Source organism: Sinocyclocheilus anshuiensis, unplaced genomic scaffold (genome assembly GCF_001515605.1).
Source record: "Sinocyclocheilus anshuiensis isolate Anshui unplaced genomic scaffold, SAMN03320099.WGS_v1.1 scaffold560, whole genome shotgun sequence".
NCBI classification, from domain to species: domain Eukaryota; kingdom Metazoa; phylum Chordata; class Actinopteri; order Cypriniformes; family Cyprinidae; genus Sinocyclocheilus; species Sinocyclocheilus anshuiensis.
In genome coordinates, this window is record NW_015554116.1 from 1,116,528 (window position 1) to 1,138,969 (window position 22,442).

Here is a 22,442-nt window from a genome sequence, read left to right on the forward strand (position 1 = left end):
AAATAAAGTTTAAATTTCAGTCTTTAATTGTTTGAGATTAGATTATTGGCATGGCAGCTTTTCTGCAATGTCGTCGAACAGGCCATTAGGGACTACAGGTGGAAAGATATATGATTATAATGTGATGAAAAGCATCTTCTGCTTCTGTCACCGATGGAGTTTTGGTTCCTTGCCTTTTGTCGCCTCTGGCTTGCTTAGTTGGGGACACTTCATTTCCAGCGATACCGTTGACTTGATTGCAAAGATACTATTTAAACTGAGCTAGATGTTCACATTACTGAATTCAATGATGAACTGTCTTTAACTGAAAAATTAGTGTTTACTATTGTCATTTTGCATTATTGACACACTATTTTCCTAATTAATGCTGTTCAGTTGCTTTGACACAATCTGTATTGTTAAAAGCGCTATATAAATAAAGGTGACTTGACTTGACTTCTTATCAGAGAAGGATTGTGTGTACTTTTACACCGTCCTTATCAAATAAACTTCAAATAATATGTATATGATAAACTAAACCAGTTGTGTAATATCACATTAAAAAAACAGGTTATACTTCAGAGCCTTATGGTGGGGTAAGGTAAAATGCTGGCTCAATTTACCCCACAGCATTTGGCTCACTTTGCCCCATGCCATTTTGAAAAAACTAGCAAGCACCAATTCAGGCTAATATTAAGAAGGCCTAGTCCCAGACTAAAATGTTTCAACTGAAAGAAACTTGCACTGACTGATCTTAAAATATATCAGTGCCTTTGTTTAGTCTCAGTCAAGATGCACACCAGTAATGTTTTTTCTAAGGCATGTTAATAAAAATTACTTCAATGTCCAAATTGGACTATGGCCTAATCCTGGTTTAGTCTAAGCCCTGTCTGTGAAACCTGCAGGCCATATTGTCCTAAAATTTTACTTTGACAAGCCAAAAATGTAAATAGATGCCTTCTACTCCTCCCATGTGTTTCTGCTTTTCACAGTCAGGCAGAAATTAGTAGTGGTTCCAAAAATACATCACGTCACGTGAAAGTAAACTTCAGTTTACCCACTGGCTTAATTTACCCCGTGCTTCCCCTACTGTAAAATATTATTTGTATAGTTTAAAATACCTAATAACGAATGTCAGTATTTATATTCTTATAGTCCGTTTAGCCGGAGATGAAACTGAAAAGTGCCAAGTACCAAATAATAATGAATAAAATAAAGTACGGAATTGTGTTCTTTTTGGTTTTTCATCACTGTAACGCAATAAACGGTTGTTAAAATGTAACGTTAAAGCTTTATCTCAGGCGTTGCTTCCTCGTTTGAAATCGATACCATTACGATTAAATTGTTTGCTTCTACTTTCTAAATGTATCATATTTGCATTATAAAATATTTAATACCACATCTATATCGTTTAAGAAGCTTGCCTTGGTAGCGTGAAACAATGACAGACTACACTCCAGCAGTTTCCTGCATCTGCAAATAAACCGTGCGTCGACGGTTCTACATGTACGGCGCCATTTCAGCACCTTTTTTCCAGCTTATGTGATTCTGTACAGTTAGTAAGTAGCCTATAAAAATATACGATTCTAGTATTCAGGCAAATAAACAACGACATGACTTTAAATGCTATTATTCGGTAGTTCCAAAGAATGTGCTGTTAAAAAATGTTTTAATTTTTTTTTTATGATTTAGGAACTTTAAATTAGGTTATTAAATATATTTTCTATGTAAAATAAATAAAGAGAATTGTTTAGTGATAGAAATGTGTTTAATAAATTGTACATTTTTATTTTAATCTTGCAGTTTTGAAAGAAACTTGAGGCACAGAATAAAAAATTGTCATTGTTTTTTAAAGCGCTTTTTTCTTTAATCCTAATCATGGCACAGGAATGTAACAAATACAACAGCAACTGCTTGAGTAATGTAAACAGTTGACATTAAATTAGTAATTATTGAAAGGAACTGGAGTTTATAACATTTTTATTGTACATAACTATATTTTTCTAATTAATTACTTACTTTGCTCCACATTGGACAACTAACAATCACTCAGCCGAGTGTAATTCTTATATAGTGTTGCAGCAATAAAATTCAATGCATTACACTGATGTACATTTTGCACAAGTGGTTGGTTGTTGTAGCAAAAGCACAACTGGAGGCCAAAGTTGGGCCCTCCAGCATCATCCACTGTTAACTTTGATGCATAGAGAACTATTGTGATATATACGGGCTATTATTGTACAGCTAAAATAACTGGAAGTGGATCACACTTATCACCACACAATCAATTAATAAATCACGCCCACTTTTATGTTAAAATTAAGGTGGGTAACAGATCTTCATTTGTTATTTTATGTTTAGCAAATTTTGATTATATTTCCATTTAGTTTACATTATTGCCAAAACAAATGTACAAAATAGTCAAACTTTATTAGTCCTCTTACAGAGCATAAAGTCACAGGAGCCCAAAAAAATTTATTTAGTGTTGCCCTCCACAGGACGAATATCATCAAAATAGTCGTCTGCAAAGCGAAGCATCTGCTGTAGAGCGGTGAGCAGCAGGACGTCACAGTTGAGCTCCAGCTCCAGCTCCTGACTGTAGTTCTTCACCGGTAACACACAAGACACCGGCACACCCAACCGAGAGCTCACCTCCTGCACCTGCAGACACAAAACAACACCTCACTCACTCTGAGTCCTGTAGCAACAGACCATCTGATCATGTGACCGCGTCTCACCTTCGACTTGATGTAGGAACTGACATAAAGGCTTTGAAGATTTTCCTCCACTAGAGGACATGCTTCATCTACTTTTGTCATCAAGACAATCTGAGTGATGCCTGAAATTGTTGAGGTACGTTTTAAGGTGCGTCACATGTAGCTCTATGTACAACCTACTTTGTATTAATCACAAGAGTGGTGTAAATATGTTCACTCACCCAGTGAGTTCACTTTTCTGCGTATGGAAGCAAGTTTTTCCTCTAGTTTGTCAGACATGAGGGAGATTTTGGTGGCGTCTATCACATACACCACACAGTGGATCTTCTCCTGAAGAGATGCAGGTCTGGAGGCCTTTTGCTCATCAGGTTGAAACGGTGCCATGGGGTTGAACTGAATTGAGAATAATTGAAATTAAAGATCAATTTTATTGATAAATATACATTTGCAAGCCAAAAACATGAACCTATGCACTTACTTTATAGCGGTCTGGTACGTGACCTTGAAGAATGCTGCTGATGTCCTCAATATCCAGTCCTGCACCTGATTGCTCCTCGAGTCCCATGGTGTCACACAACACAAATGGCAACGGCTTTCCCTCACGACCATCATTCACTGGATATGTGCGAAACTACCAAAAACAGGAATCTTTGTGGAACAATTGTTTTATATTACAGACTGAAGCAAGTCCTGAAGTTCTGCCTAATCTGTACCTGCACAGTTAGACTAGTGCCTGCGGATCCTGACATGGCTTTACTAGTCACATGACCAGTGAAGATGGAGTTGATGGAGTTGAAGAAACTGGATTTTCCAGCACCTACAGGACCGATCATTAGGATTCGGACCCGACTCACAGACGTCATCAGGGGTTTATGGTTCCTGATCATTTCCATGAGCTCTGCTCTTCGTCTACAACACAGATCAGTTTTATTATTTCAGATTAGCACAGGGAATTAGCAAAAGAGAGATAAACTAGAAACATACTCCAGTGTCCATAGAACATTCCTCCATGGTTTCTCCTCAACGCTGTCTTCAGGCTCTGGGAATTGTCGAATAAAGACAGAACATTTTAATGACACTAAATAAGTTAATTATTTTAAAGAAACTTTTTTTGTGTAAAATACATGAAGTGGTAATAAAGCTGAGGATTGACTTACCCTGTTCCACTTTATACACCTCACATTCACTCAGATGAGTGTCATTGCCATACATTGATGAGGTATTAATGTTGAATGCATTCCCTCCTTGATAATTCACAGCTGGCTGGTTGTTGTAGCAAAAGTACAGCTGCTGTCCAAAGTTGGGCCATTTAGCGTCATCATAACGTGCGTTATATCCACTGTTAACTTTGATGTAGCTTGAGGTTCCACTTGTAAAACTGAACAGGAAAGCTTCCTCGTCTGTAATTTCCCGGCCACTTCGAGCATAATCTACACTAGTGTATCCACCAAAGATGTAGCCTGAATTGTTGTAGGCTACAAGTAAAGTGGGACCCTGGCGGTCACATCTCTGATGGAAGGCAGAAGCTTGATATCCATGAACTGAAGCTTTGTAGAGAAGAGACAGTTCCACATTCCCCAGTGAGGTACAGAGCTGTTCTCTTCGTTCTTCAGGTAAATTAGAAGTGAGGGTATCTGTGCTGACTTTTCTAACTTTGGCTTTTTGCATCTGTGCCAAAAGAAAAAGAAAATAATAATAATAATGTAGCAAGTCTGAAAAGTGTATTATGTTCTGTTCAGGTGTGATTTAAGCACATGTATGTTCTGTTCCTGTGTTCTTTTTGAATGGGGCCTTTTAAGGGGTGGAAGTTCTTCTGAAGAACGAGTCAAAATCTGAAGGAAAAAGTATAGTCTGGAAAGAAGCCATGACAGAATGGCCGTGTCAGTGGGATAGGGAAGCTAAAGGAAGACATTTATATACCATTCAAAATAAAGTTGTTTCTGTGAGGAATTGGGGAGGAACTAGGAGAGAAGAAATAGCGATGACGAGATTAAGAATAGGACATAGTAATCTGAACAGTACGTTATATATCATAGGGAAGCATCCTACTGGTTTTTGCAAGTACTGCCAGGTATTAGAAACCATAGAACATGTACTTTTATGTTGCAGAAGACGTGGAGAGCAAACGAGAAATATGATAGAAGAATTAAGAAGAGGTGGGTTGTCAGGGACAAGTATAAGAGATATACTGCAATGTGGTACGAATGGGCAAGGCAGAAGAAGTATTTGTAATTTCTTAATTAGAACGGGCCCGATGAGGAGAATATGACAGAAAGATAAGATGGAAGAAATAATCTGGAATAACGGTGTAGGAGAGTAATCCGGAAGGTGGCGGTAATGCAACGGATGCAAAACGCCGTTAAACCCTAAAGAAGAAGAAGAAGAAGAAGAAGAAAAAGAAGAAGAGGAAGAGAGTTTGCCCACTCGTGTATGGATGGAGTTTTGGGAGGAATTTCCAGAAGTTTTTCAGCTTTTGTCGGGGCAGAAGCATTTTAGACGAGCGCTCACGATAATAAAAGAAAGCCTAAAACCGTCAAGAGAGTCTTAGCACTTATTTTGATCGTTACAATAATTTGATCATATGGATTTTTTAACTTCAATTTTAAATAAAGATTTTAATATACATATTCAGTCCTTAAAAACACCATTAAACACTACAAACATTAAATACTTAACGCATCCTATTTAGATTTGACTAGCTGAGTACTAATTCGAGAGACTGCAGCCTTCAAACAGCCTGTAACGTTATATTAACTCATCGTCGCCTTTGTCATTGCGGATAAACACTGAAAATAAACAGTGAACACTGAATAAACACTAAAAAGCTAATTTGTTTAAATTAAAATACAATGTTCGATTCATTGCTATTCAATAACCTTTTGCTGGAAGATAAACACTGGATAAATAACTTATTTTTAAACCTCAAGTAAATAAATTACTGCGTGCATACTCAAAGAGTTACTGTTAATTGAAAACTAGCTTTGTCACTTACGTTTTGTAGAACAAGACGCTTCTTTTGGTCTTTAGATCCAAGACAAGGAAGTCCGTTCACGTTTAACAGCACTGTGGCGGGAAGGTCATACAGTTATAATACAGCTCAATAAAAGCATTTATCTCGTGGAGATTTTTTTTTCTACAACAGTGACGTTGACTCTAAACCACAAAAGATTTAAAGGTGCAGTAATACAAAAAGAAAGTAATAGTAGGGGAGACCTGGGATGCTTAAACACTTTGTGCTTTAACATGCTCAATTTAATAACCGGTATTTTTCTGTAATTTAACAATTATATTTAAGAAAAAGGTCTAAATTAAATTTCAGTGAATCCTGTTAGTATTAGGAGCAAGAAAAATACTACAACAGAGCATCATACATCATTGATTAAGAGTAAATGATTTTGTGTCTCTCTCTTTGATGGTTCCACAAGGCTTCACTCACTCTCAGACTTCTGGAGGGGATGTAGACTCAAGAGTGAGTGGAAGTAGGAAGGTGCTGAGCCTGTGGTTGTTCTTATGCAAGCATCAATGTCTTGAACTTGATGCGAGCCGCAACCGGTAGCCACTGCAGGGAGATAAAGAGAGGTGTGACGTGGGCCCTTTTAGGCTTGTTGAAGACCAGACGTGCTGCTGCATTCTGAATCATTTGTAGAGGTTTGATTGTGCATGATGGAAGTCCAGCCAGAAGAGCATTGCAGTAGTCCAGTCTAGAAATGACAAGGGCCTGGACAAGAAATTGTGCAGCATGCTCCATTAGGAAGGACCTGATCTTTCTGATGCTGTACAAAGCAAACCTGCATGAACGAGCGGTTTTTGCAATGTGGTCTTTGAAGGTCAGCTGATCATCAGTGATTACTTCAATATTTCTGACCGAACATGATGGGGTAATTGTTGATGAACCTAGCTGGATGGTGAAATCACCAATTAGAGTCGGAGTAGCAGGGAAGACGAGAAGCTCAGTCTTCGCCATGTTGAGCTGTAGGTGATTCTGGTTGAAATGAAAGATAGAGCTGTGTGTCATCAGCACAGCAATGTTATGAGAAACCATGTGGAAGAGGAGGGGTCCAACAACTGATCCCTGAGGAACCCCTGTGACCAGTTGATGTGATTTGGATACCTCCCCTCCCCAGGCAACCTTGAAAGACCTACCTGGTAAGATTCAAACCAGTGAAGTGGAGTTCCTGTGATGCCCAGTATGAGAGGGTGGACAGAAGGATCTGATGATTCACAGTATCAAAGCGCTTTGCCTAACTGAGATGAAGTCATGGAATTTTTCGATTACATCGGTAACCTACTGAAAACTTTATCGTTTTAAATGCTCTTTAAAAATATTTAGAATGTTTAGATTTAGGTCTAAAATTTAGTTAACGTTTAACGTGCTAATATTTAAACATATCGCTATTTTCTTAACAACACAATTTAAAGCTTGTGCGCGTCAAATTTATTTCGTTTCTTGTTTGTAAACTATGTGGTCACTGTCCAATCCCGCTCTTATCTGGTCTCTGGAGTAATAAGGAAAGGGCAGAGTCATTTTGTTTTATAGGAGGAGCTTGACATATCTTTGCTGGTGTACGAATTCCGATCTTGTACGAAGAGCATTTCAGTATTTTATGCACAAATACCGCTAAAAGAAGCTTCATAGCCTAAAGGTAAATATTCAGTGTTAATGCTCTAGATTTATAGATGAACATGAAAAAAATGTAATTGTTTAAATAAATGTAAAGATATGTTATAAGTGTGCAGATATGTTATTTACAAAGTGTGCAGTTTACAAGTGTACAAATGTAGGATTCTGTGTATAAATATGTCAGTTGTGATGGACGATGTATGAAAGTTTAATTGTTCAGACTGAATATAGCCTGCGGGAAAAGACTGTTCTTGTGCCTGGCTGTTCTGGTCAGTGCTCTGTATGCTCTGTAAAACACAATTTTATCGTAATGCTATCATGAAAGTTGTTTCTCAAATCTAAATAAGTATTTAACTTAACACAGTTAAAAAATGTAGGCCTCTATATACAGTGCTGTGAAAAGGTTTTTGCCCCCTTCCTGTTTTTTAAATTTTTTTGCTTATTTGTCACACTTAAAAGATTCAGATCATCAAACAAATTTTAATAATACACAAAGATAACCCAAGTGGCTCACTCTTCTTTGCAGAATTGTTTTAATTCAGCAACATTGGGGGGTTTTCGAACATGAATGGACTGTTTAAAGTCATGCCACAGCATCTCAATTGGATTTAAGACTTTGTAGACTTTGACTTAGCCACTCCAAAACCTTAATTTTGTTTTTCTTGAGTTATTTAGAGGTGGACTTGCCAAGTGTGCTTGAGCTTGAGGTCACAAACTGATGGCCGGACATTCTCCTTCAGGATTTTCTGATAGAGTGCAGAATTCATGGTTCCATCAATTATGGCAAGTCGTCCAGGTGCTGAAGATACAAAGCAGCCCCAGACCATCACACTACCACCAACATGTTTGACTGTTGGTATGATGTTCTTTTTATTAAATGTTGGTTTTACGCCAGATGTAACGGGACACACACCTTCCAAAATGTTCAACTTTTGTCTCATCAGTCCACAGAATATTTGCCCAAAAGTCTTGGTGATAAACAAGATATTTTTTGGCAAATGTGAGATGAGCCTTTGTGTTCTTTTTGGTCAGCAATGGCTTTTGCCTTGGAACTCTCCCATGGATGCCGTTTTTGCCCAGTCTCTTTCTTATTGTTGAATCATGAACACTGACCTTAATTGAGGCAAGTGAGGCCTGCAGTTCTTTAGATGTTGTTCTGGGCTCTTTTATGACCTCCTGGATGAGTCGTCATTGCACTCTTGGTAGAGGAGACAAATGTGAGAGCTTCTGACTCTTTAGTGTAGGAGAAAAGACTGAGCACATGTGTGTGGTGTTGTTGAGATCTCTTCTAAAACTTTAAAGGAGACAAATGTGAGACCACCAGAGTCTTAAGAGAAAAATCTGAGCACAATGTGTGATGTTGTTGAGATCTTGTTTGAAACATTGGAGGAGTCAAATATGAGACTACCAGAGTCTAGCACAGTGTGTGATGTTGTTGAGATCTCTTCTAAAGCTTTAAAGGAGATAAATGTGAGAGATCCAGCGTCTTTAAGGAGAAAATCTGAGCACAGTGTGTGATGATGATGAGGTCTCTTAAAAAAACGTTAAAGGAGACCATTGTAAAGATTGTTAGAGTTTTTGTCTCAGAAGACAAGTTTGAGAAGCAGCAGACTTGAGCAAAAATCTCCATTCAATCTTAAAGTAACCTCATTTTCTGTCTAGGAGAAATATTTGAGATGTTAAACAATGAAGGTATTTTAATTGGTCGGATCAGGTAGAAGTTGCACCTTATCTGTCTCATGTAGCCTAAACCCTTGTCTGCACAGGGAAATTCAAAAGATTTATTTAAAGAATATCCTATGTAAAAAAAAAAATAGATGCATATAATGCAAAATTTGCATTTAGAACAAAAATCAGCTGCAAACGTTTTTGCAGGTTTTCTTTTATTTGTATTAATACCAACGCTCTCTGAAACAAACGGTCTGGGGTCATGAACGAATTATTCGGTGCGGTTCATGGACCAGTTCAACCGATCACTAAAAGATCCGACTCATAAGAACAATTCGTTCACGAATCGGACATCGCTCATCAGGAGAGGTCCATCGCCCAACAACAACATTTTAGTGCGGTAAACTAACAATGGGAACCCGTGACGACGAATACGATTATTTATTTAAAGGTACGTTTTTTAATGTATCAAAACTAAGAATAGACGTGTTTAGTTTTTCTTTATTATCAACAAAAACAGCAAGTTTCCTGATCGGTTCTGGGGTCATGAACGAATTATTCGGTGCGGTTCATGGACCAGTTCAACCGATCACTACAAGATCCGACTCATAAGAACAATTCGTTCACGAATCGGACATCGCTCATCAGGAGAGGTCCATCGCCCAACAACAACATTTTAGTGCGGTAAACTAACAATGGGAACCCGTGACGACGAATACGATTATTTATTTAAAGGTACGTTTTTTAATGTATCAAAACTAAGAATAGACGTGTTTAGTTTTTCTTTATTATCAACAAAAACAGCAAGTTTCCTGATGACTGTGGCTAGCTTGGTTAGCTGGAATGCTAGTTTACTGGCGTTTGCTATCGAAATATTAACCGGTGTGTTTCGAAGAATCAAGAGTTGAAAGTAGATTAATACATTTGAATATCTTCCTTCTGCAGTATGAAAACGATAATGCAATTCGCTTATGTAGTTAGCACTATGTTAGCTAAGCAGCTAGATAGCTTCCAAACTAAAGTGAGCTAAATAACTAGCTGTTTTAATGCAATAATTTCATACCTAAACAACAAAAAAAATATGTTCAGCTCACTTCAGCGGGTTTTGCTTCTATACCAAAAACCTCGAACAACGTCAACTTTTGTAGTCGTTTAGTAGCTATGTGTTGCTTAATATTTTGTGTGGTTGCTAGGCCTTAGGAAACTTTTTTTTGTCGTTTATTATTACACAAGAGTCGCTTCTTGATGTTCAAACAGGCCGAATTTGGCCATTAACCTGCAATTGTAAGCATTTCTGTAGCTTTTACAGCAGGTAATTTAGTTAAATCACTAAGCTGACACAAACTCTGTAATGTGAAATTGACAACTGTAGATGATCATGGCGTCACTGTAAAACATATTTTTGGATGTATCAAATTGCTTCAGTTGCATGTGTGTGTGTGTATATATATATATTTATATTTATATTTATATTTATATTTATAAGCCTGGACTTACTTCAGTTTGACTCTCTGTGTATGTGTGTGTATGTGTATATATATATATATATATATTTATATATATATATATTTATTTATATATATATATATATGTATATAAAAAAAGTTTTTTTTATTTAAAAGTTATATTGTTTAATTATTTATAAGTTATATATTTAAAAGTTCCTTCCCACATCGAGTTCCTGTTTTTACACGGTGCGTTTAAAAAGAGTTTCAATATGTGACAAAACCATAGATTTCTGTTGAGGTTTTACAGATGTGCCACTTTGGTTATTTTTGAGATTTCTTGTTGAAAGTTTTGACCAATTTTTAGATGTTCTCCAGTATATCAACAACCGTTTTGTGAATTACTTCAGGGTTCCTCTAGAGAAAATGAATGCTGACCACATTGCAACGGACACAGTATGAGCTGATTGATATTTTCTATGCCTTTCTCGTTCCTTATATAATTTGGCTAGGCCTGTATTTTAGTTTTTAGGGTGTCAAATTGATGGAGCGAAGGGAAAATGACAGTGGAAGTGTGTGTTGGTAGATTACGGCTTCTCTCTTATCTCTATGTCCTCGTCATGTGGACGTAACCAGGATGGCTGACTAATCTAGTGTGTTTCTGCTTTTCAAATGATGACATTGTATATGTGCTTTGGGTGCACACTTTGGTTTGTGGTTTACTTTCAAGGACTCACATGGTAGATTGTTTCTGTTCTGTGGCCTTCATTTCATGCGGTGATGGCTATGACATCTTCCCTATGGCTATGGTTTTTATAAGAGAAGCTGTCTTGTTCAAGCAGTCTTATGTTTTCTAGTGGTGCTCATTGGAGACTCTGGTGTGGGGAAGAGTAACCTGTTGTCCCGTTTCACTCGGAATGAGTTCAACCTGGAGAGCAAGAGCACCATTGGTGTGGAGTTCGCAACTCGCAGCATCCAAGTGGACAGCAAGACCATAAAGGCCCAGATTTGGGATACAGCGGGACAGGAACGCTACAGAGCCATCACATCAGCGTGAGTACATGAAGAAGTAATTAAATCTTAATTCTGTGTGTGGGACGAAATTTTATACCAGAGTATGGCACTGTTTGTACCTCCCGTGTAGGGTCCTCAATACGCAAGATTGAATGTCCTTTGTGTGGGCTGTCTGGCTCACAGCCATCATCTCTATGGGCCAATTAATTCACACTCATCAGTCTGTATGGGCCTTTGGGTTCACATATCTTCATGATTTATCATAATAATTTTATTTAAAAAATGTTAAAGTTATTGATCAAATTATTTTAAGTTAATTATTCATAGTATATTTGTAGTAGATCTATTAAAAATAAGATTATTTATTTACTTTTTAGAAATAATATAGAAAATATACTATGACTAAAAGGTATACTAAAAATAAAATGATTTTAAAACAAATTATGTGAAAGTAATTTTATTAAATTATTATTGTTAAAATTAATTTAAATCTCATAATTTTTTATAATTTATCCATGGTAATTAAATACATTAATTTTAGCATTATTGGTAAATTATTTTTAATTAATATATAATTAATATGGAGTATAATTTAAACTCTGTTTAATAATAGGAGGATAGGACTATAACTACACTAGTATATAGTTGTATAATAATACTGTAAATTAAAAATAAAATAGTTTATAATTGATAATTCTATAAATGATTTCATAGAGTAATTATTGATAATTTATTTGATGTATGGCCCATAATAGTATATTAGTTAATGATAAAATAATTTAATTATAGTCAGGGCTTAAAGTTCTCCAGCACCGTGCTGGATCTCCAGCGTGCAGCGTTTGGCTGCGGAAAAAAAATAGTCCTACATTTAAAAAACAAATCTTGTTGATTGATTATCACTTTCGAGTTCATGAGTTCGCTTACCAATGGTATGAGAGGAGCACAGTTTTCACTCTCAACTAAACTAACATTACTAGCCAATCAGAATGTTTTGCTCTTGTAAACACAAGAAGCGCATAATAGTATCCAATTGTGGAGTCGCAGCCCTGATGAATGTAGAAGCGTGACAAAAAGCTGTGAGGCGCAATGGTAAAATATGTCCATCTAGCGCATATTTACATAGAATAACTAATTTAAAAGCAGCGGAGCTTTGTAAACAGCTCAGAGTAATCATGTCATCTCCATAAAACGATATGATTGCCAGAACAAATTTACTGGGATTTTTGAAAAGGTCCTGTTCACACATGATCTATTAATGGTAACTTACCGGTAATTTACCAGTGAAGACTGTATTGTGTGAAAGGGGCTAAACTCTTCCTCTGCATATGCCGTGAATTTGAATTGCTTAACGTTCATCTGGAAAAACTGTGCATTATCTCACTAGATTTGTAACGTAAATCATAGTTATGTTCATATTATGTATAGGCATATTACATTATATATTTTAACAGTGTTGTTCAGTACAATCCTGTAATTTCTTGGTTTTGATATTTTATTTGAGCCAATTATTATTGCCTCATCGTTAGTTTATATAAATAGTCATACTAAAGCCTTAGGTCTGTTTGTTACTAAAAAAATATTAGATTACTCAGTTGTCAAAATAATCAGTAGATTACTTGATTACCAAATAATCATTAGTTACAGCCCTAGATTAGTTAAAATATTTCTAAATACAACTGCATTGTTTTACTTTTTGTAATTAAAAGACAAATATTTTGTCATTGAAAATTTCTTAAAAATAGTATTAAAATATTGTCACATTCTAGTGAACCAAGTATCTGTATTTTGTCTCATCTCATGAGCTAAGTGTATTGTTACACCCCTAGTGTCGATAAGCGGTGATATAGCTCATGATTTTCCAAGTGTATGACACAGCTTTCATTCTTATCAGTAGAGTACTTGATTACCAAAATAATTATTAGTTACAGCCTTAGATTAGTTAAAATATTTCAAAATACAACTGCATTGTTTTACTTTTTGTAATTAAAAGACAAATATTTTGTCATTTAAAATTTCTTAAAAATAGTATTAAAAATTTGTCTCGTTCTATTGAACCAAGTATCTGTATTTTGTCTCGTCTCGTGAGCTAAGTGTATTGTCACACCCCTAGTGTCTATGAGCGGTGATATAGCTCATAATTTTCCAAGTGTATGATATAGCCTAGCTTTCATTCTTCAGGTCAACCATATATTCATGAAAAAAAATCAGTTTGAATAAAAAAAGCAATAACTTTGCCATAGTATCCTTTCAAATGTTAAAGTTGCCACAGTCATTGCATGCTTTGCATGTGCTGTGCTGCCCCGCCCCTGGAAAAAGTTCAGGCTCAGGGTTTTTTTTTGCTTTAACATGTGCTGCCCCGCCCCACCCCCAGAAAAAATGATTTTTTTTTTGCTTTAACCCCTGTATAGTATAATTACAGTATAATTAATAATAATACTTAATATAAAAAAGTAAAATATCAAAATTGATTACAAATATATATATATATTTTTTAAATCAACTGCATCATTTAGTAAAGAATCATGGTTGAATCGTTGTCATCGATTCAGTTAGGGGGAAAAAACGCTTTTGGCTTCTCTCCTGAGGCCACAATAGGGTACTTTCTTCATTTAAAAACATGAGATACAGTGGGATGGGGGAAAACCGCCATAAAGTCTTGAGACATGTTTTTTAAAAGTTGAACTTACATTAATTTTACATGGCTTTCTAAACATGCCGCTCTCTGCGAGACGCGAGTGCAACGCTGATAGATGCCCCGTTAGAAAATGTGATAAATATGCGTTCTGTTCGCCACACTGATGCTCTCGTTTTCCGCAATATATTGAATGAACAACATAGCAGCGCCGCATCTAATGGGTTCAACTGGATAGGCTAACAAAAGCATTAAAATGCAATGACACTTACATTGCATTTCGTGCGCCACTGATAAGGCTGGCTGACGCAGACCTAAAATTCGAATGCAAAGTTCATTCAAACTAATTTGATCAAATTCGACGAATATTCTAAATTCAAATTTTTTTTGACAGCCTTAGTGTGAAACGATGATCATTGAAGCCAATCACAGTCATATCTTTTGAGCGCGTGAACACTATGGCCAATCAACGCTGTTTAAGAATCTACTCAACAGTGCTCAAATCTTAGCGGGAGATGGACGTTTTTCAAATTTCAGTACTGAATGGTATCGTGGTCGGTACTTTTGACAACACTAGTATATACATTTTTAGTATATATTTTACGTGGGTCTCTTTCACAGATACTACCGGGGTGCAGTTGGAGCTCTTTTGGTCTATGACATCGCAAAGCATCTGACTTATGAGAATGTGGAGCGCTGGCTGAAGGAGCTGCGGGATCATGCGGATAACAACATTGTCATCATGCTGGTGGGCAACAAGAGCGATTTGAGGCACCTCAGGGCCGTTCCCACTGATGAGGCCAGAGCTTTTGCAGGTAAGCATTTCCTCCTGCATTTTCATGTTTAGTGAGAAAAGATCTACCTGAGGTGTTAAATTATCTTTCATCTTGTGTTATACAGAGAAGAACAATCTCTCCTTCATCGAAACATCAGCTTTGGACTCCACAAATGTGGAGGAGGCATTTAAAAACATACTAACAGGTGGGTCCTGATCGTAATTAAAGTTACAGTCACATTACGGATACGTTCACATGGGGCGTCGAAGCTTGACCGAGGTTGTGTCTGAAGCTTGGTGCTGACGCGACCATCATAATGACAACAGCTAGTCACATTACTTTTCTGGTGTTGCATGAACGCAATTGGCTAGCGACTGCGCTAGGGTATTTGCGTAATGCAATTTGATTGGCTGACGCCTGTGCTGGAGCTTGAAAAGTTTAAAGTTTTCAATTTCTGCCGTGAGCAACAGCAGTGCCGGCGATGCAACAGATCCACAATTCAGTTCGGCAACTCATGACGTCAACCATTTAAAGTAAATGAGAAACGCAGGCGCCCCGTGTGAATGCACCGTTAGCAAACTTTCAGCAAAATTTAGTGGCCAAAAAAAAAAGTGGCTAAAACGTTTAGTGGCCAAAAAATTACGTGGATTCCTATTGAAATTACTGGATTTTGTCAAAAGTCACTTTTAAACCAAGCAGATGAATGTGCTGATTTCCATGTGACCAACTCAAAATCATTGCAAAATTTTCGTGTGTGAAATTGTTGAAATAACTGGATTTTGCCCACAAAAATCCACTTTTAAACTAATCCAGAAAAATAGCAGCGTGACCAATATGAAACAGTTGTGAAATATCTGAAGGGAAATATTTTGCCCTCATGCAATATTCCTCTTTGCATGAATTCCTATTAAAATGGCTGGATTTTGCCAGTAGATTTTTCCTGTAAAAAGTCAATTTCAATCCAAGTCAATGTATTCTGCGAATCCATGTGACCAACTTGAACCTGTTGCAAAATCTGCTCGGGGAAATCTTTTTGCCAAGCCAGAGAATTTACCACTTGACCAACACAAACCTGTTGCGAAATTTATGAGGGGAAATATTTCTCCCTCAGATGAAATTCCTGATCACATGGATTCCTATTGAAATGACTGGAAAAAATTGAAAAAAAAAGAAAAAATTCACAAAACAGTACTAAATGGAGTCTTCAAGCATTGAGGATGATTTTGTTGTCCTCTCGCTTCTTAAAAAGAGAAAAAGAAAGGAAATATTGGGTCCATCCAATCCTGAGATATAGAGAGGAAGAGTTCCCCCCTCCTTAAGGAGCAGCAGGATTATCTCAGGTGATTCAAAGTAGGGGTCGACCGATTATCGGCGCCGATATTAAGCATTTTTATGATTATCGGTATCGGTCATTTTCAAACCCGATTCGCCGATAAAATAACTTAATTTTGAAATGCGAGTTGTTTCACCGGTCTGTGAAAGTCCATATATATTGGATTGTTTGACTGTCATACGACTAGTTTGAAAATGCCTTATGTTTTCCCATACTGTGATTAAGATGCCTTTTTCGAGTGTGGTTATGTGACATTTACACATCCATGAAGTGACAACAGCTGTTTTGCCTTTTATCAGGTTACATTAAAATGGAAAATAAACCAAATTACTGTCACAATTACAGTTGTGATTTTTATTTTTGGACTCCATATTGCACAATATGACATGTATGTCTGAATCTGTACCTAGAATAGGTGTCGTGCCGAATGGTTGGTATGACTCAAGCGATCTATTTAGTTTCCATGTCACAAGCTCTTTAAAGGAATATGCCAGGTTAAGTAGTTAAGGGGTTAAATTACCTTCTTAAAATTACCTCCTTAAAATCCTAAAAATACAAAAGAAGGGGAATTAATTTGCTTAAACACAAAATTAAAAACGTAAAATATTTTTTTGTACTTTTTTTTTTAAATAATAGATGACTTTTCTTAAATGGTTACAAATAAAAGACAAATAAAAGTGTTTAAGCACAAAAGTGAAAATTAAATCTTAATAAATTATTAGGTTAAGCATAATCTTTTTCAATTTGTTTGCTTTAAAAAAAAATTTATTCTAAACATTTAGTGACATTCTTAGTCTGATATAAATGAGAAAAAGGGGAGAAATTTATACAAAATTGAAAACAAAATATTAAGACATTATTCAAAAACAGTAATTTTGTTCACAGTTGCAAAATATGTCATATCAAAGAAAACAAATTACATTTCTTAAACAATTTGGTCAAAATTAGAAAAGATGAGGAATAAAAGTGCAATTTATTAATATGCACAAAAGTGAAATATTAAACTAAGTGACATTCTTGATCTGGTAAGGGATAAATGTACACAAAACTAAAAACCTATTTGTTATTATTTTTTTTATTATTAAAGACCCATTATTTAAAAAGTAACTATTTTCAGACTACACTTCTAAAACAATTTACTAGGAGGAACTAAAGTGATTAAAAGTGTATTTTAGGCTACGCACAAAACTGAAAAATGAAATATCACATTACGTTACGCATAAATATGCACATTTTGTTCAGTATTGCTAAAAAAAAAATAAAGACTAAATAGGCAAGTATTTAAGTTAAACAATCATTAAAAAATCAAAACCATATTAACATCACAACGCATAAATCCTCACATGAGCAGTGAACAGTCCTTAGAACTAACAACAATAGGCACTTCTCGGATGACGGCTATTCACGAAAGCTGTTTAGGAAAATTCCGAAGCAGCGCTGCGTAGAGAAGCGCCTCCCTCTGCGCTCTTATCGTACACGGCGCTAATCGGAGGCTGAGCCGAGTCGTCTGCTGAAAGAATCAAACCCAAAACAAGGCTTGTACTTTTACCTTACCGTTTGCAAACAGGCGTCACTTTTAAAAGGAATTCACCCTTAAAGGCAGCAGCTCAGCATGGAAAGCCAGAAGGTAAGATTAGACGACAAGAAATTATGTTGTAATCTCTAATCCCAGTCTTTGATGGCATATTTTGCTACATGGCTAATGTTACTAGCAGTCTAATGCAGCCGCATTATTCCACATTCACTCTGACTTTGTCTTAATACGTATCGAATCGGGTTGTTTTCGGTTTAAACGAATAACTAAGAAACATTTAGCGCTATATTGGAGGAAACTGATCTTTAATTTGTAGCTTGTGTTGTGTGCCAAAGGCCCACCCTAGACTAGTGTCAGACAGCTTGACAGATCAGGTCAGACCAGATGGTTTAAATGTGGACTGATGTTATGGCTGCACAGGATTTCATATTTCATGTAAAATGGCAGTGCATTTATGCTGGTTATTCCCTCATCTCTGTTTCTGTCCGTACATCCCTATGCTAGTAAAGGTTATATGTTGTTGGTTTGATCAGTAGATCATATCTAGATTTAATAATGCAGCGACTTGCCATTCATCAAAAGATGTGTAAAATAATGTTTTGAAACATACACTGCCCAAAAATGCTGTGTACAAATGTCAGCTCACTAGGTTTTCTTTAGTGTATTGCTCAGTTAATAGACTAAGTTAACCTCAATATGCTTGTTTTTGTATTATAATGATATATTATGTTAGATGAATCCTCTTCTTGTTTCAAACCTTTACGACTTCTGTGGAACACAAAAGGAGACGTTCTGAAGAATGTCCAAGATGCTCTTTTTCATTCATTGCAAGCTTGTAGTAATTACAGCTGTCAAGCTCGGAAATAAGTCAAAATCAAGATTTTGATTTTAAATAGTTTCTTATACAAAGCTTGGAATATAATGCACAATTCTTGTGTGTGTGTGTGTGTGTGTGTGTGTGTATATATATAATAAATTGTGTGTATACACACACACACTATTTTGTATTTTACATAAATGTGTGCCACATTGTATTTTATATTTGGAAAGAAGCAAAAGTAAAACATTGCAGCGAAAATGAACTGTAGATGGCAAATATTTATTTAAATATGTATTTTTAAAGTACAAATTAAGCTCTAATGCATTTGTGGGTGTGTGTGTGTGTGTGTGTGTGTGTGTGTGTATATATATAATAAATTGTGTGTATACACACACACACACTATTTTGTATTTTACATAAATGTGTGCCACATTGTATTTTATATTTGGAAAGAAGCAAAAGTAAAACATTGCAGCGAAAATGAACTGTAGATGGCAAATATTTATTTAAATATGTATTTTTAAAGTACAAATTAAGCTCTAATGCATTTGTGGCAAACTGTTGATTGTCACAAAAAAGAGATTTTGACTTGAAAAATAATAATAATTAAAAAAGACAAAGGAAAAATCATGCTTATAGTAAGTAATTTACAATGGTAGAGAATGGGATGGTTTTTGGATGATTTAAAAGCAGAAATGTTAAATCTTATTATTATAAAAGCACTTAAATAATTTTTTCAGTTAAAGCTATTTAAATTATTATTTTTACAGCGGTTTTAGGGTTTACAATGATGTCTCTGCAACAAAATCGGATGCAACTTTACACAAATTTGTGTTTTTACGCTTTTTTGAATGTTATTAAAATGGTGAGTCTTATCTTAGATTAGTTTATCTTAGTTTACAAATTGGCCACATGCACTTCCGTTTTAAGCATCTCACTGTAACTCTTTTTAAGAAAAGGAGGAAACATGACAGTTGGTAACATGAATTTGCAGTTTGACAGTGTCTTCTGTGTGGTGCGTTACTTCATTGCCAGTTGACAGTTGACCATTTTCGCTGTCAAAATTTCCCTAATGTAACCATTGTAAATGTTCCTCCTCTCTGCAGTGGTAGGGTCTTTGTGACTTGAGGTGTGGGAGCGAGGCTGCTCCCTGATTCCCCCCGGTGCTCCCCTGCCCCCCGCCCTCCTGGACGGCCCCGAAATGACCACAGGGGAGTGTTGCCACCTCCCAGGCTCCCTGTGCGACTGCACTGGCAACGCTGCCCTGTCCAAAACCGTGGAGGAGGCTGACAACTGCCGGGCCCAGTACGTCACCCAGGTCACGGCCAAAGATGGACGTCTACTATCTACTGTTATCAAAGCCCTGGGCACCCAGAGGTAGACAAATCTGAACAACATTTTCAATTTCAGGCAATGTATATTCCAGTTGCCTAAAGGCAAAGCTATTAACTTCCTTCTCTGTTAGCGATCGGCCGATTTGTCGGATCTGCCACGAGGGTCAAGACGTGTGTAATAGCGAGGGGCTTCTCTCCCCGTGCGACTGCACCGGCACGTTGGGCACGGTCCACAAGAGCTGCCTGGAGAAGTGGCTGTCCTCCTCTAACACCAGCTACTGTGAGCTGTGCCACACTGAGTTTACCATAGAGCGCCGGCCCCGACCCCTCACAGAGGTAACAAAGGTCAATGCCTTTAGCCTCGTCTGCATGGCTCGGCCCCGCTTTGCTATTGGACATTTACTTGCGTGTGTGCTTACATGGCATAATTTATAGTATTTGGGTCAAAGACGAGACATCAGCATGAAATGAAATTTATATAAGTGATTTCATATACATAGAAAGCAAAGTAAATACAAGCGTCAACTTTATTGCTTTTAAATAACTTTTGTGACACTAAAATGTAAAAAATGTGGGTGATATAATGTTCCATTGTCATTCAGCGAAACATATTTATGTAAAAATTCAACACAATAAAATAATATATAATAATATATATTAATTATTCTGTCCTTATTAAAATATATAAAAGAAAAAGTGATCATACAAAATTGTATAATATTTTAAATGATGAAAAACATCTTGCTGACAATTGGGTAAAACCTAGTAGTTTGAAGGATGGTGGCAAAGATTGGTAAATATTTAAAATTAATTCATTTGTTTTAATTAATAATAGTGTCTTTTAATGTAATTTAATGATTCTGGCTCTAAATACATCTGATTTCCTATATATGTATTACCTTAAATGCACTTATCAGAATCAGAAGCAGTCAAAAGTTTGGTTTAGTGGTAATAAGTATTCAAAATATATTCTTTAACTGACAGTCTGCAAAGGAGTGAGAAAATATGTTAAAAGACTCAATATACACAATACACTCAAATACACAAGTTTATACACAAAGAAGTTTGTTTTTCTTTTTTCACAAAATCTGTAATTTTCTGTTGCTGTTTGGGTGCAGTAAAACATCCACAGATGCAGCAGAAAACATCTGGGTCATGTTTGCAAGGATAACTTTATCCTTGAAATCAGGATTAGTTATAAAATAATGTCTTCAGAATCGTTCATAAAATCGACTGAGAATTGACCAAATAATTGTAACCTGGCTCAGGAAGGTAGAAATCATGTCTTTAAGGCAGTTTATTTTTTATATCTAAGGGAAAGTACAAGATTTCCTCACCTTACAAATTGTTGTTGAAAGCAAACAAATATTGGATTTCATATTCAGCAAATATGATGCAAGGCATTGTTATCATTACTGCTGTCATTACTTATGCAATGTTTTTGTCTTTTAATTAATCAATTTTCATCTTTGTTTTGTCATGACTAATTGATTAGATACACATTTCTCATTTAAGAAATTATCCAAACATTAGATTTATGTCAGTCAACCTTACCGTTGAATAGTACTCTAATATGTAGACCCAATATTGATAACAAATTAAGTTGAAGTGGTAAAAATATTGTTCAAACTGATCTTTACTAAGAATGTTGACTGTGAAATTGATTATTGGTCATAACATGTGATTATTGGTATTCGGGCAAATTGTCTATCTATTCTTCATCACTAATCCTCACATCATCTTTCAATAGTGGCTCAGGGACCCGGGCCCCCGGAATGAGAAGCGGACCCTCTTCTGTGACATGGTGTGCTTCCTGTTTATAACGCCCCTGGCAGCCATCTCAGGCTGGCTGTGTCTACGGGGGGCACAGGACCACCTGCACTTCAACAGTCGCCTGGAGGCAGTCGGCCTCATCGCTCTGACCATCGCACTCTTCACCATCTACGTCCTCTGGACACTGGTACTGCATTACAATCCATCAAATGCAGATTTAAATTTTTATTCTGAAACAGAATGCTTAAATTAATTTAAGGGGAATCACACAAAGACTTACCTGAACATGTCTGGGTCATATTTCACCCCAAAAATCAAAAGGAAAAAAAATAATTAAGTTAATTGTGTTAAATATGTTTAATAATCTCATCACCGTAATGCAAAGAAATCCTGTTTTACTGCATTGCCATAAATATCTTGTTCTCTTTACCAAAATGCAAAAAAAACCTCATTCTCATTACCATAATATCATAAAAATTGCACATTTGCCACTCTTATAAAGGCCCTTTTGCACCTTATGCACTTTCTGTGGAAGATCTAGGTATTTTTTTGTGATTTGCGCAAACAAGGCGGTAAAGTTTACTAAAGGAATCGTTCGCCTGACAATGAAAATGCCATTATTTACTTACCTATGTCACTCCAAACTTGAGTAATGATATTTTAATCATAAAACAATCGACCATACAATAGTTTTGAGCAAGAATGAAATGAAAGTGGTAATCTTTCCAGAAGCTCTGAAATCTCATTTACGTTCAAATAATGTCTGAACACCCCCCCCCCCCCCCCCAAAAACAAA

General features: G+C 36.2%; 3 protein-coding genes across 6 annotated transcripts in view; 2 read left to right on the top strand and 1 right to left on the bottom strand.

The window, feature by feature from the left end:
• Positions 1-2,347: 2,347 nt before the first annotated feature.
• On the bottom strand, positions 2,348-6,978 carry LOC107669809 (interferon-induced protein 44-like). 3 transcript variants are annotated; one of them, XM_016462210.1, is made up of 9 exons: positions 6,840-6,978; positions 5,689-5,759; positions 3,854-4,364; positions 3,681-3,735; positions 3,410-3,605; positions 3,175-3,327; positions 2,918-3,089; positions 2,718-2,818; positions 2,348-2,640 (listed from the first exon to the last, which is right to left on the bottom strand). In XM_016462210.1, exons 3-9 carry the CDS (start codon positions 4,362-4,364, stop codon positions 2,455-2,457), a joined length of 1,374 nt encoding a protein of 457 aa, XP_016317696.1. In that variant the 5' UTR covers positions 5,689-5,759; positions 6,840-6,978; the 3' UTR covers positions 2,348-2,454. The 3 variants fall into 3 exon arrangements, with proteins under 3 accessions (XP_016317696.1, XP_016317697.1, XP_016317695.1); XM_016462211.1 differs by lacking the exon at positions 5,689-5,759; XM_016462209.1 differs by lacking the exon at positions 6,840-6,978 and having other exon boundaries at positions 5,689-5,842.
• Positions 6,979-9,292: 2,314 nt separating this feature from the next.
• On the top strand, positions 9,293-15,083 carry LOC107669812 (ras-related protein Rab-11B-like). 2 transcript variants are annotated; one of them, XM_016462213.1, is made up of 4 exons: positions 9,293-9,436; positions 11,288-11,483; positions 14,698-14,891; positions 14,977-15,083. In XM_016462213.1, the coding sequence occupies exons 1-4, from the start codon at positions 9,397-9,399 to the stop codon at positions 15,066-15,068; spliced, it is 522 nt and encodes a 173-aa protein (XP_016317699.1). In that variant the 5' UTR covers positions 9,293-9,396; the 3' UTR covers positions 15,069-15,083. The 2 variants fall into 2 exon arrangements, with proteins under 2 accessions (XP_016317699.1, XP_016317702.1); XM_016462216.1 differs by lacking the exon at positions 9,293-9,436 and adding an exon at positions 9,588-9,720.
• Positions 15,084-17,668: 2,585 nt separating this feature from the next.
• Positions 17,669-22,442, top strand: part of LOC107669840 (E3 ubiquitin-protein ligase MARCH2-like) — a 12,764-nt gene continuing 7,990 nt past the window's right edge. Inside the window, exons 1-4 of the mRNA XM_016462263.1 lie at positions 17,669-17,812; positions 19,646-19,916; positions 20,005-20,209; positions 21,624-21,833. Of these exons, the coding sequence (XP_016317749.1) occupies positions 19,741-19,916; positions 20,005-20,209; positions 21,624-21,833 (591 nt within the window). The 5' untranslated portion in view covers positions 17,669-17,812; positions 19,646-19,740. The remainder of the gene's footprint in view (positions 17,813-19,645; positions 19,917-20,004; positions 20,210-21,623; positions 21,834-22,442) is intronic.

What these genes read in the sequence shown, in the direction of transcription:
- LOC107669809 (XM_016462211.1), bottom strand. Translation starts at nt 4,364, where the DNA reads ATGCAAAAAGCCAAAGTTAGAAAAGTCAGCACAGATACCCTCACTTCT. An exon ending in ACGTACCAGACCGCTATAAA is followed by an intron (nt 3,090 to 3,174) that starts GTAAGTGCATAG and finishes TTCTCAATTCAG; the next exon opens with TTCAACCCCATGGCACCGTT. An exon ending in CAGAAAAGTGAACTCACTGG is followed by an intron (nt 2,819 to 2,917) that starts GTGAGTGAACAT and finishes CAACAATTTCAG; the next exon opens with GCATCACTCAGATTGTCTTG.
- LOC107669812 (XM_016462213.1), top strand. Translation starts at nt 9,397, where the DNA reads ATGGGAACCCGTGACGACGAATACGATTATTTATTTAAAG. An exon ending in ATACGATTATTTATTTAAAG is followed by an intron (nt 9,437 to 11,287) that starts GTACGTTTTTTA and finishes TATGTTTTCTAG; the next exon opens with TGGTGCTCATTGGAGACTCT. An exon ending in TACAGAGCCATCACATCAGC is followed by an intron (nt 11,484 to 14,697) that starts GTGAGTACATGA and finishes TCTCTTTCACAG; the next exon opens with ATACTACCGGGGTGCAGTTG.